The 12,704-nt window shown below is 38.5% G+C and overlaps 1 protein-coding gene across 2 annotated transcripts; it reads left to right on the top strand.

Moving 5' to 3' along the window:
* Nucleotides 1-1,354: 1,354 nt before the first annotated feature.
* LOC132844516 (solute carrier family 41 member 1-like) lies at nt 1,355-12,475 on the top strand. Of its 2 annotated transcripts, none has more exons than XM_060868024.1 (10): nt 1,355-1,513; nt 4,716-4,823; nt 5,346-5,417; nt 5,674-5,818; nt 5,989-6,135; nt 7,143-7,287; nt 7,720-7,799; nt 10,022-10,156; nt 10,269-10,414; nt 12,018-12,475. In XM_060868024.1, the coding sequence occupies exons 1-10, from the start codon at nt 1,400-1,402 to the stop codon at nt 12,165-12,167; spliced, it is 1,242 nt and encodes a 413-aa protein (XP_060724007.1). In that variant the 5' UTR covers nt 1,355-1,399; the 3' UTR covers nt 12,168-12,475. The 2 variants fall into 2 exon arrangements, with proteins under 2 accessions (XP_060724007.1, XP_060724008.1); XM_060868025.1 differs by lacking the exon at nt 1,355-1,513 and adding an exon at nt 4,404-4,562.
* The last annotated feature ends 229 nt before the right edge of the window (nt 12,476-12,704 follow it).

Below are 12,704 nucleotides of genomic sequence, written 5' to 3'. Positions count from 1 at the left end.
TGTTTGTATGGTGTTATTATGGTTGGTGTTGTTGTAATTGTTGGTATTACTAGTACATTTACATTTACAGCATTTGGCAGACGCCCTTATCCAGAGCGATGTACAGAAGTGCTTAAGTCTCTATCATTGGATACATTAATGCTGGTTCACTAGGTTACATACTTAAGATACTATAAGTCTAAAACATTGTTCAAGTTTTTTTTTTTAATAAACATATTTGCAACAAACAAAGAAGAAAGTGCTAGTTGAAGTGTTTCATTTATAAGCAGGTCTTCAACCGTCATTTGAAAATAGCCAGTGACTCAGCTGTCTGGACCCCTAGGGGAAGTTCATTCCACCATCTTGGTGCCAGAACAGAAATGAGTCTTGTAGTATGCTTGCCTGAGAGATGGTGGGACCAGTCGAGCAGTACTGATAGATCTGAGGGTGCGAGGTGCAGTGCAAGGAGTGATAAGGGCTTTGAGGTAAGAGGGAGCTGCTCCATTTTTGGCTTTGTAGTATAAACTAATACAAACACTCATCTATTAATGAGTTATTTCCATGGACTGTATTCTGCCTCACTCATGAGCCTGCCACATGAATAAATGTAAATATACTGTAAGTGAAAAAAATGAACCTGAAATGATGGCAATATTAATAAAACCTCAACAATTCCAGCATTTTTGAACTTCACAAAAATAGAAACAAACAAAAAAATAAATAAATAAATAAATTCAGTGTGTGTTGTTTTGGGCTTACACATTAAGGCTGGGTAAGTAATGAATCCTAACTAATAATATATTTTTTTAGGCAAACCAAAAAGTCTTGGTTTAAATGGAAGCCAGTGTCTTAATTGGTCTCTCTTGCTAAATGTGCAGTGGAGCAGTATGTTCATGCCTCTACTTTTAACTGTCCCAGATTTTTAATGTAATGATATTTTTAATATTTATGATTTTGGTCATTTCTCTCTATATATAAAACGTCTTCTTAAAGTGAAAATTCTTGGTGTTTATCTTTGTTTTCTTGACATTCATAAGCTCTGGTATATCAATCATGCCAAACAGATTATTGACCAATGAGTGTACAAAAGGACAGGTCATGTACAATGCTCTTCCCAGTGCACCATAAGGCTGCTGCCCAGTTCATGTGGGCAAAGCACATCAGGTGTTTTACTGCCCAATCTTCAGTGGATTACAGGATTCTGACATCTTTTTACTTTTACTTCTTTTTTACATTTATTTCATCATCTTTTACTGAATAAAACATTAGTGGAAGCTTAGAAAAAGCTGAACAATTCTATAAGCTATATAGTCAAGCTCTGTGCATAGTTCCATATTGTAGAAGAATATTTAAATGAATGACACCCGTCTACCTGTCTACTACAACAACCTGAATTTAAGACAGCTAGTTTGATGTCAAGATGGACCCAATGACTACAGAATCTTCCTCGGTCATTTTTCAGCAGGTGCTGGTTCCTTTCTGGCTTGCAGGACTAGGAACAGTCACAGCTGGAATGGTGCTGGATGAAATACAGGTTAGTGCTGATAATATATATGTGCTTATTCATCTGTGTTTTTGGTTTTTTTTTTAATTTATATCGTGTTTTAACATTATATGAAAAGCATGTTGTGGAAAAGATATAAATGCTTAGTTTAGCAATGTTGACAATACATGTAAGCATGTCAGAGTTGTTCAACAGTACTAGATGTCATGATCACCCTGACCCAGTTTATTGTGACTGTTAGTCTACAGTGGAACATGAAATTAAATTAAAGCTTCTACAATAGATTTTTGTTTGCATAGCTTAAAAAAATATAGGCCTATTTTCGATTCCTGGTATGTTTAAGTCTTTAATGAACAGTTTCCATTCATCACAATTTGTCTATGCTTAAAGAACTATAACACATGCCTGGTTAGAAAAAAATCCTGCTCTGCTGAAAGATATTGCTGGTCTGACCAGTTACCAAAACACACATGCTGAACTTGTCAAGACACCATCTTGTTAAACAAATGCTATTTAATGAAAAATTGCTGGTAAACAATGTCTACCAGGTTGGGCTTGATTGGAGGTGAACTGTGATGTATTTAACTTTTTATTGTAAACAGAGAAATTTATTTTAAGACATGCTACAAAAGTCATGTCTAAACTGCAGGAATCACAACAAAGCTAGGATGCTAATTCAGTCCTTAATTTAAATAGAACAATGTTAACCATTGCATGAATTCATTTTCTACTTGTATGTAAGGTTACATTTATAGAGTAGTTTGAATACATGGTGCTAACAGTTTTCTAACATTAGCTGACTAGCTTAACTAGCTATTTAGCTCTCTATATGTAGAATGGTGGAGTGCTTATGGTTATGAACATGAATATGAAAGTGGTAACTTTCAACTATTGTACACTGAGATTATCCTGAGACTGTGGCTCAGTGCAAAATAATGTCCCAGCACAGAGAGAAAATGTTGTACAGTGTGATCGCTGTTGGTACAAATTACCTCCTGTGCTGCTCCTTTCTACAGCAGATGACCGCTCTGAAATTTCCCCAGTAGGTCGTGAAGAGAGGATGCTGTTTATTGTCAAGAATAGCTGTGAGTTTATTGAGTCTTTTCCAGCACCATCTCAAAACCATCCAGAGAGCATCCCAAGGCCGAGCCAGACTCTGTTTTGTTTGTTAAGTGTTTTTTTTTGTATACATTAACACTACGAGATATTTGATAACAATCCAGATTTGTTGCAAATAAATCAAACATTTATTATATGGAAAAGTAAAAAAGTAAGCAGCAGTATTTAGACTACTGTGCGTGCCAGAGTGTGGAGGGGGAAAGAGTTATGAATGTACCAGAGATTACTCAGATATATCAATGTTGTAACAGGTGCCATATTACATAATGCATCTTGACTTTAATAGAAGCACTTAGGAAACATTAACTAACTGCTATAGCATTCAGATTGAATTTTTTAGATGCATGATTTCTCTGCAATGCAAAGGAACTGTTTTGAAAATCTGTTATCACAGCATCGTCATGTCTGCAGAGGATAGAGAGAAGCCTGTCAGTTATTGGCCCATATACCTTATGACTCATCACGTATTTGCTGACTCACCGGCTGTCCTTTGTGTTGTCCTCTGAATTAAGTGACAGGGGTAAAGCACTGTCAGTATTTAAAAAAATGAATCTATTAAATGTGCCCAGGAGAGGTGATTAAATTGTACAGGTTCTGGAATGACAATTGAGGTAATGACATATGTGTATGCACATGTAGTTTCACACCTTTCTGCAGAAAAATGAAGAGCAGAGGAAAGGACAAGAAGACATTAAATTGATTTAAAAGAGGGGAGGAGCAGAGGCTTTTAATAGATTGAGCAGAAAAAATGAGAAAGAAGAAAGAACCATATCAGGCTGGAATTAGCCTGTCTTTCCCTCACTCACTCCTGAGAGAGAGAGAGAGAGAGAGAGAGAGAGAGAGAGAGAGAGAGAGAGAGAGAGAGAGAGAGAGAGAGAGAGAGAGAGTGCTTGCTTCTGGAAGAACCAACCACCCAGCATTCTCATACCTGCGTCACTTTAGGACTCACGACTGTGCCACAGATCAGACGGCACTGATCAGAGGATACCCACTCTGCAGACACAAGTACAAGTACACTGTGCTTGAGGAAAAGCCTGATCTAAAATCTGCAGGATTGTGAGCTGCCTGCACCTGGTGTCCGTGTGTGAGAGATGATGAGGGGGGACCTGCTGCTGCAGAATGTGACCACCGAGCAACGAAGGACAAACTCATCAGAGAAGAAGCTGGCTGCCTTCTGGGTCTCTCTGTCCCAGCGCACCAGAATGCTCTTTAGACTCGGACAACGCAGTGGCTTCCACAGGAGTTCGTCAGTAGCAGGGCTGATAAGGAGTGAAGTGTAAGAGTGCGTGTGTGTGTGTGTGTGTGTGTGTGTGTATGTGTGTGTGTGTGTGTGTGTGTGTGTGTGTGTGTATGAGAGAGAGAAAGATACATTTTTAAGTTTAGACATTTGTACATTTGTATGCATAGAAATATAGAAATGACCCCTTCAGATCAAGATCAAATCTGCCCTTCAAATACAATGACATTGAAACAGGACGTGATGGAAAATGGCTGAGCAACAGGACAGTAAAACAACAGTTAAGGACAGGGAATCAACAAGTGTATCATCTCATCCCATCATCTTTAAATCAACAATATATTTGGTTCTTCAGAGGTCTTGCTGATCATAAATATGCCACCAGTGAAATGTTTATTTGTCTTCTCCACAACATGACCCTGCAGTCCTTCATGTTGCATTCTTCTAGAATTGTATCTCAGAAAGCTTTGGGTGTGATTTGAAGGACACAATGTTATGCACTATACACTCAGTGTCATCGTCGAAGCCGAGCTGTGTGTTTGAATTTATGGTGGTTGTGATGGTTTTTGCGCACCTGGAGCTGGAGCTAGCATTTGTGGGACAGAAGCTGTGAGGGTTCACCTGTAAGCTGACACATCCAGCCAGTGGCTACCTTCCAGAGTTCCTTACCTTTTGGCAGGCCTCAGTCTGGTGGCTGCAGGAATGATCATGAATACAGTACAAGTATGTTTCTGTGTGTGTGTGTGTGTGTGTGTGTGTGTGTGTGTGTGTGTGTGTGTGTGTGTGTGTGTGTGTGCAAAAAGGTGCATGGTTTAATTATAGATTAAATAATTTTGTTACTTTTTTGCATTAATTCTTAGTCTTTCTATGTTGCAGCACTGGGAAATGCTTAAAGAAATATCTGAAGTGTTTATATTGGTTCCTGCACTAGTGGGTTTAAAGGGAAATCTGGAGATGACTTTGGCATCCAGACTTTCCACAGCAGTGAGCACACATACACAAAACAAAAATATCAAGTGTTTAATGAACAAACGAAGAAATACAATGCAAAGTGGATGTATCTTGACAATAATCCTAATCCTCTAGAATTTCTAGTCGTTTGTACTTCCATTTACAATTCAAAGCTTGAAATGTTTTTCTTTTCCAGATTATTTTTTAAAAAGAATCAAAATGTCTGTCAGTAGAATACAGATATTCAAAGCCTGTGTCATAAATCCTGCATTTTTTTTGTCCTGCATGTTTTTAGATTAAATAAATTAAATAAAATCTAAGATATATATTTAATTTCAAAGATAGATATTTTTGATTAACAATCAAACAAACATAAAACAAATAAATATTACAGTAGAATAATTTCCATTAAGAAATCAGTTTTCAACCCAATCTGTAGTTCCACACAAATGTCAATAACAGACATTTAATATTTGATGGTATATGAAAAATACATAAATTAACTCAAGAATTAACTCCTATTAACTGTTTCATTTTTATCTCATCTTCATCCAGGCCAACACCGGACAGCTAGACAATCCCAGGCAGCGGACACTGATGGTGTACTCCAATCTAGCTTTAGTCCAGGTCTTTCTCACTGGACACTCACACATGCACATATACAAACACATAATCATTAAATCATCAAATGACCCCGTATTTGATTGACGTGCACCTTCTACCTCTCTCTCTCCCTCTCTTTCTCTCTGTCGCTCTCTCTCTCTCTTTCTCTCTCTCTCTCTCTCTCTCTCTTCCTCTCTCTCTCTCTCTCTCTCTCTCTCTCTCTCTCTCTCTCTCTCTCTCTCTCTCTCTCTCTCTCTCTCTCTCTCTCTCTCTCTGGCAGGTGCAGGCCATAGTGGTTGGTTTTCTGGCTGCACTGGCTGCAGTAGGTTTGGGAAGCTTGATTAAGGGCCGCATAGACCTTCATCAGGCTGCTGTACTGTTTGCTAGCAGTGTGACCACAGCCTTCATCTCTGCTTTCACTTTGGGTCAGCTCATAGAGTGATAAGTCATTTTCTTTCTTTGCCTCTGTTCAAACACTTACCACTGTGAAAGTGGATTCAGTGTTTTTCTTTGAATAGCTGTGTTTTTTAGTGTTACACCACATAGGATGTATTTTATATAAAACATAGTTTCCATTATTTTTCTGTGCATACAGGGTTGCTGATGGTAGCTGTGATCATTGGATCTCGAAAGCTGGGCATTAACCCTGATAATGTAGCAACCCCTATAGCTGCAAGCCTCGGTGACCTCATCACCCTCTCGTTGCTGGCAGGGATTGGCAGCTGCTTCTTCCAGTTGAGAGGTATCTGCTTACATACCTGTTATAACCAGTCTTGTTGAAGTTATCAACTATTAACTCATTATGATAATATCAGTCCAAAAGCCATCTCCATTGTTTCTAAGTGGTATTATCTCCAGACTGTTCATGTGGGGCCATCCTCATCAGCAAGCGGTTGTGTGATATGTAATGAGAACTCCAACAGGAAGTACGGCATGAGAATGGATCAAGGCAGGAAGAGAGAGAGGGAGAGGGAGGGAGAGAGAGAATATTAGGTATGCTTGTGATCACATAATGGTCAAGGACATTGTAATGTACATTGTGTGCGGAGTACAATTGGGACCAGTTTCATCTGGTAGCCAAGCCATGTTCCATAAGTACAAGCTTTCAGTTTCATAGTTTCACACAAAGCTGTTGTTGCCAGTTGTGGTTTTGTTGTCTTGCTAATAAATATTAATGCAGCCATGGCTCCTGACCTTGCCTCAATATTTGTGTTTGCACTTTAACTGGGCATCTCAGCTTGCTGCAATATTGATTTACATAATAAAACCAACCATGTCCATCCTGCTGCTAGTTAAGATAGAAATCACTTACTGGTGTATGCTTATGTAAAATTATTTAGTGGCTGCTACACTGTCAGGAATGGGAATGAGAGTGACATTTATTGACATGTAGTGTCAGAATTGATATTATTTTTCTGTTAGCTATAGTTACTCAAAATTAGCAGTAGTGAATATTTGAATATACTCAATGGCTTAAAGGGATGACAAACCTACGAGTGTTTTACTTACTAATGCAGTATTAGTGCTAATTTACCTCTAGAGGACAGCAGAGGACGACGAAAATTTTGCAAAAATTTGGTTAAAAAAGGTGTTGTATGGTTTTGGAAAATTTCACAACAGTGTTTACATTTACAGGGAAGTAGGACGTGGGTCAACAAGCCCCTGCACATTGGGTTTAGATTTAGAAAACACGTTCATGAGCTTGTCCTTGTTAGTGCTAATTTCTTGTTCCTGTTTCCTTTGTTTCAGAGATGTGGTATTTACTTATGCTGATATGTGTTGTGCTGCTGTTGCTCATTCCTCTCTGTTTGGCCATCGCTCGCCGCAGTCCACCAATCAGAGAGGTGCTGAAGTCAGGCTGGCAACCTGTTATCACTGCTATGCTAATCAGCAGGTAAAACATCAAGAATAATCATTTCTATTATGCAACAATGGGGCTCTAGATATATGGCTGTATGGCCAGATATATATATCTGTATGGCTATAGATATAAATCAAAATTACTTCCACATCTGCCTCAGAGGAAGTTCTTTTATTTTGCCATTTTGTACTCATTTTGTGCTGCGCTCTGTGACCTTTATCGTTTATGAAGTTTTGTGGGCATCAATACATGCTGTGGGATTTGTGCATTTGAACCTTCTTGGGTTACTGGCTTTCATTAACATTCACATGAGTACAGAATCCGTATAATCAGTAAAAAAAAAAAATGGAGATAGTCACTTTGGTGAGTTCTTAACAAAGTAAGACAATTACACCATCTGTACATTGTTAAACTGTGCAAACCAGGCTATGTTGGTAAACCTCTGCTTCTCTGGTGTGTTCACAGTGCTGGAGGTCTGATTCTTGATAAGACTGTAAGTGACCCTCGGTTTGAAGGCATGGCTGTGTTCACACCCATCATTAACGGTAGGTGCACCAGCCAAGGGGTACATTTCCTGTAAGCACTGTGGTGTAAACATCACTGTGTGTGAAAACAAGTTAAAAGTGTCCAAGCAGAGTCTGGTCAGTGCAAATGGAGGTATTTATTGTATAAACCTATAAAAAAAAGATTATTCATGAATTAAAACTATTAATCAATTAATCTATTAATATATGAATTTATTAATTAATTAATGTCACTCCCAGATGCTAAAATTATCTTATTTGGTTAAACAACACAGTTTACTTTGTGTTTATAGAGCAAGGATTCTGGAAACTTTTACAGGTTCAGGATTATTAGGTTGTTTTCAGATCAATTCAATTTTATTTTGTAGAGTGCGTTTAACAATACGAATTGTCGCAAAGCAGCTTGACAGGAATATATCACTTTAAAATCAATCAATTCAAAAAATAGAAATATATTTAATTGGCAAATGACACTTTAAATTGAAATTCATCCCTCAAAACTCCCTGAAACGAAAGAAGCATTGAGAGGAACCAGACTCAAAAGAGAAGCCACCCTCATCTGGGTGACACCATGATTATAAACAAGAATCCGTTTTCTTTCTGTTATTGTGTCATTTTGGATATAGGATCACTCTATCTTGTGTCATCCAGATGAGGATGAGTTTCCTTTTCGGTTTGGTCTGAATTTTTATATTCCTGTAAAGCTGCTTTCTGACATAAAATGATGCGCTATACAAATACAGTACAGTATAATAACATTTAAAATCATAGTGATTACCAGAAAATGGTTCAGTGATTCTTTTTCAATCATTTATATTCTTTCTCTCTTTACTATTTCTCAGTATTCACAGACTACATTAAACACTGAACCCAGCATAATATGATTATACAGTCTTCTTGTTTACTTCCATAATTCCTAGTTTGTCATTATTCTCACACTAAACAACTTTAAATATATTGCAAGATATATTTTGTATTCCACACAATTCCATGTCATCCAGTTCTCATAATGACACAGTATGAACCTAATCCATTTTTCTTTTACTTCTGACATCTCTTTTTCCTTCTGTTCACTTCAGATCATTTTCCATCCTCCTCTTACTCATTCACCTTTCAACCCAATGCTACCATATTTCTCAAGGCCCCTAACATTTAGTTAGTGACACCTTATTTTACACCATACACAATTTATTTGGTAATATGTATAATATATTCTTATAACAAATATAAAATCATTAAGTGCGTTTTAAGACACATTTACTGATTCTTAGACTTTTTTATATACTTTTAGCAGATCATTTTGCTCTTATTATTAGAATAAGAAGATTTGAATTAGGACAAATATTTACATATTTAAATAAGCATAGTAATCAATTCAATAAAAAAGTAAATAAATTCAATTTTAGTTGCAATTGCCTATATTCAAAATGTTTTCCCTTTCTAAGATATCCTATTGTAGTAGACTGTGCCCACATCCTTATCCCATTTTCCACCATGTAATCTTTCTTCACAGCACTTCCTCTTATCCACTGATCTAGCTCATTGCTTTGGCTTTATCTATTCTATCCTGTCTCTTTTTCTGGCTCTCACTTTTCATTTCTCTTCTTTAACATGCCTCGTTCTCACACACTATTTCTCCTTTTGTTCCACTTGATTTGATCAGATCAGCGTTAACATTTTTATTGTCAGCTGTCTTGGAGGCAAGTGCAATATGCCAACACTGAAGATTATAAAATGCCAGCAGCTGTACACAATCATGAAAATAAATGTTAGCTTTGTTCTTTCTACTCTGTAATTATCCACTTTGAGGAAGCTTCATTTCCTAGCCTGCAGTATTCAAGATCATCTTTAAAAATGAACACAATGCTGCTCTTTTAAAAGACTGTAAACCCGCATGTTCTTAAATCTATGAGCTATGTGAGTGATGATTATAGCCAGACTTATTCTGGAACGGGGTAAATGTGATTAAAAGAAACAAAAACTAGATTCGCTTGGAGTTCACCTACATACCATCAACATACCATCACATGGGCTCATGCATGCTTTGTGATTTTTGTCCTGCTTTGACACATGTATGCCACTTTAATGTGTGTTCATTTCAGCTCTGATAACAGAACAGCTACTTTTCAATTGTATTCAGCCTCAAACAGTTACATTCTGAAATAAAATAAAGTTCAGAATTTATGTGAACAGGATTTCAGAGTTTGTCTGGCATTAAATAATCATTCTTCCCTCTGTCTCAGGTGTAGGTGGGAACCTGGTGGGCATTCAGGCCAGCCGCATTTCCACCTACATGCACTGCATCTGTGTTCCTGGAGACACATCCTCACACGTTAAAACACACTGCCCTCATCCCAGCATGACTTTCTGCTCCTCAGGTCAGAGGCCAGTCAAACGTCCAGGGTTTTTAAAAATCTCATTTACAAAATTCTGTTTACTAATCAATGTCAGGAAATAGGATTATTAAATTGTGTGTCTATGTGTAAACAGTGAACTCCAGATCTGCTAGAGTTCTCTTGATGCTGGTGGTTCCAGGTCACCTGCTCTTCCTTTACACAGTCCAGATGCTACGGGGTGGACACATTGCCATGACATCTGCATTTGTCTGCTGTTACCTGTGTGCTGCACTCCTGCAGGTTTGGGCCACTGGCGCAAACATAAACACAGACTCAATTAAGGATACAGCTTTAGAAAAACTCATCAGTGGTTACCTCTCTTCTCTCTGATTAGCGTCTGAAGTTTCTTTATTTCAAAACAACATGTCTAAAGTGTGATATGCATGCTTTAAGCTGTATCAGAATATTAATGATTATATTTTTCTTTTGTGGGTTTGCCACAGTGCAACATTGGTAACTGTATATAAACCAACAAGAGTTTTTTATCTTTTGTCTGAGTGTCTTCAGGAGCTAAGGAGTCAAGAAAGCAAAATTAGCCTTGCTCTATGGGTGGGATGAATGTCATACTCTTTTTCTCTCTCTTGTCAATCAATTTGACGCTACATTACCTAATGACAGGTGGCTGTGTGATGATGTGTTCTGAACAGGGAATATAAAGCTTTCCTCCAAATTTGTTATGCTACTCTGTGACTCAGCAAGTATTTGCCCCACTTTCCCCAGGTGGTAGCTGTTGTGAGATAGTGGAGCTTTCGAATGGGGTTAGGGAATGGACACAAATTACCAAGACGAAATTTGGAAAAAAATGGGACGTTGTCTACCTTAAAAACTGTAGCAGCATCTTCAATCTGTAATCACACTCTACTTCAGACCCAAAACGTGGCTTTCACTCAGACTTTCAAGCTTTCACTGATAGTAGTCGTTTCTGAAGAAAATGCCATCCCTTTTTGAATTGTATATGTAGTGCTTACTAGGGATGAACGAGTACAGCTGTATCTGTATCTGTTAACCATATGAATTATCAGTATATGTATCTGTACTCGGAGTGGGTGGGGCCTAACCCGGAAGTAAGCGGGACTTGTCTTGAAATGGGCGGGGCTTTACTGGTAATAATTAATTTGTAATATTTATAACACTAGCTTACTACCTTTATGTTTTTATGAAATACAGCAAAAACGTGTCAGACACTCAGTGTCTGGTTACTGGTTAGAGACAGCTGAAGGTTTAAAAAAGAAAAAAATCTCCGACAGACAGAGACGCAATGCGAGTCGCATTCTACCAAGCAAGCACCACGTCTGAAGGAACCCACGTTTACCAGAACTCGACTGGTTAGTAAATATGTATTATTAACGCAACAACCCGAAGTAAAAAGCTGAAGAAACCCTAAACGTTAACGGAAAAGACCCGCGAACCCGAGTGACTGAGGGAGAGACAGAGAGCAGTTCTGTGTGTGACTGTGAGTGAGCAGAGCGAGACACAGCAACACAATACATCTGTATGTGTGTAGTGGAGGGGCACTGTGACTAGCCTATCACAGAACGCTGACACAATCAGCTACCCAATGATGATTTTCATACAATCCGAGCACAGATATTGACTCGTATTACTCGTATAATACTCGTACTCGGCAGAAGTGCTTTATCCGTACCGGATACACGTTTCAGCCGAGTATCCGGCTCATCTCTAGTGCTTACTATCCATAGTAGTGTATACTGTACTATACCAGGTGTAAAGTGATTGTTCTAATTACTAAGGCTGGCTCACACCCAGCTCCAGACATGAGCCATATGTAAACGAGAGGCTTGTAGCACACTGCTCTGTTCTGTCTTATTCCCTCTTGCTGCAGGTACTAATACTGCTGTACGTGGCAGATGTGTTGGTGTGGTTGATCTGGCGACGTGGTCTGGACCCTGATAATTACTCCATCCCATACCTGACTTCACTGGGGGATCTGCTGGGCACCAGCCTCCTCGCTCTCACTTTCAGAGCAAACTGAGATCAGATCAGTTCCCTTGTCTGAATATTTTTTTAACATACACAAATTAAAGAGAAACAAAAACTGGTCCAAAATAGCATTATTTTATTTCATTTTGGAGAAAAGACTTAAAAATGTATTAGACTAACTTTCCAGATTTTCCACTCTCACAGACCACTGTGATTCATTATGTAGAATTACTGTATGTATGTCTACAGTTGGGGGATTATGGTGGTTTGGTGGTTAGAATGTTTGCCTTGCACCTCCAGCACTGGGAGTTTGACTCCTGCCTCCGCCACGTGTATGTGGACCTTGCATGCTCTTCCTGTTCCTTGGGGCCATCCGCTGGGTACTTTTGTCACCCAAAAAACACGCTTTGTAGGCTGATTGGTGTCTATAAATTGTTCATTGTTTGTGATTAGGTGTGCGGGTGTTTGTGTGCAATTGTGCCCTGTGATAGACTAGCGTCCTGTCCACAGTGTACCCTGCCCTGTGCCCAGAGTCTCCTGAAAATAGGCTCCAGGTTGTTTATGACTCATTAGAGTATAGATGGATGGA

Source organism: Tachysurus vachellii, chromosome 4 (assembly GCF_030014155.1).
Source record: "Tachysurus vachellii isolate PV-2020 chromosome 4, HZAU_Pvac_v1, whole genome shotgun sequence".
Lineage (NCBI taxonomy): Eukaryota > Metazoa > Chordata > Actinopteri > Siluriformes > Bagridae > Tachysurus > Tachysurus vachellii.
This window is presented reverse-complemented; position numbering and strand designations above follow the sequence as displayed.

Bases quoted from the DNA above. Each gene is read 5' to 3' on its own strand.
- LOC132844516 (XM_060868024.1), top strand. From the start codon at position 1,400: ATGGACCCAATGACTACAGAATCTTCCTCGGTCATTTTTCAGCAGGTG. The intron at 7,800-10,021 runs GTAGGTGCACCA...CCTCTGTCTCAG, and splicing joins GTTCACACCCATCATTAACG to GTGTAGGTGGGAACCTGGTG. The intron at 10,157-10,268 runs GTCAGAGGCCAG...ATGTGTAAACAG, and splicing joins CATGACTTTCTGCTCCTCAG to TGAACTCCAGATCTGCTAGA.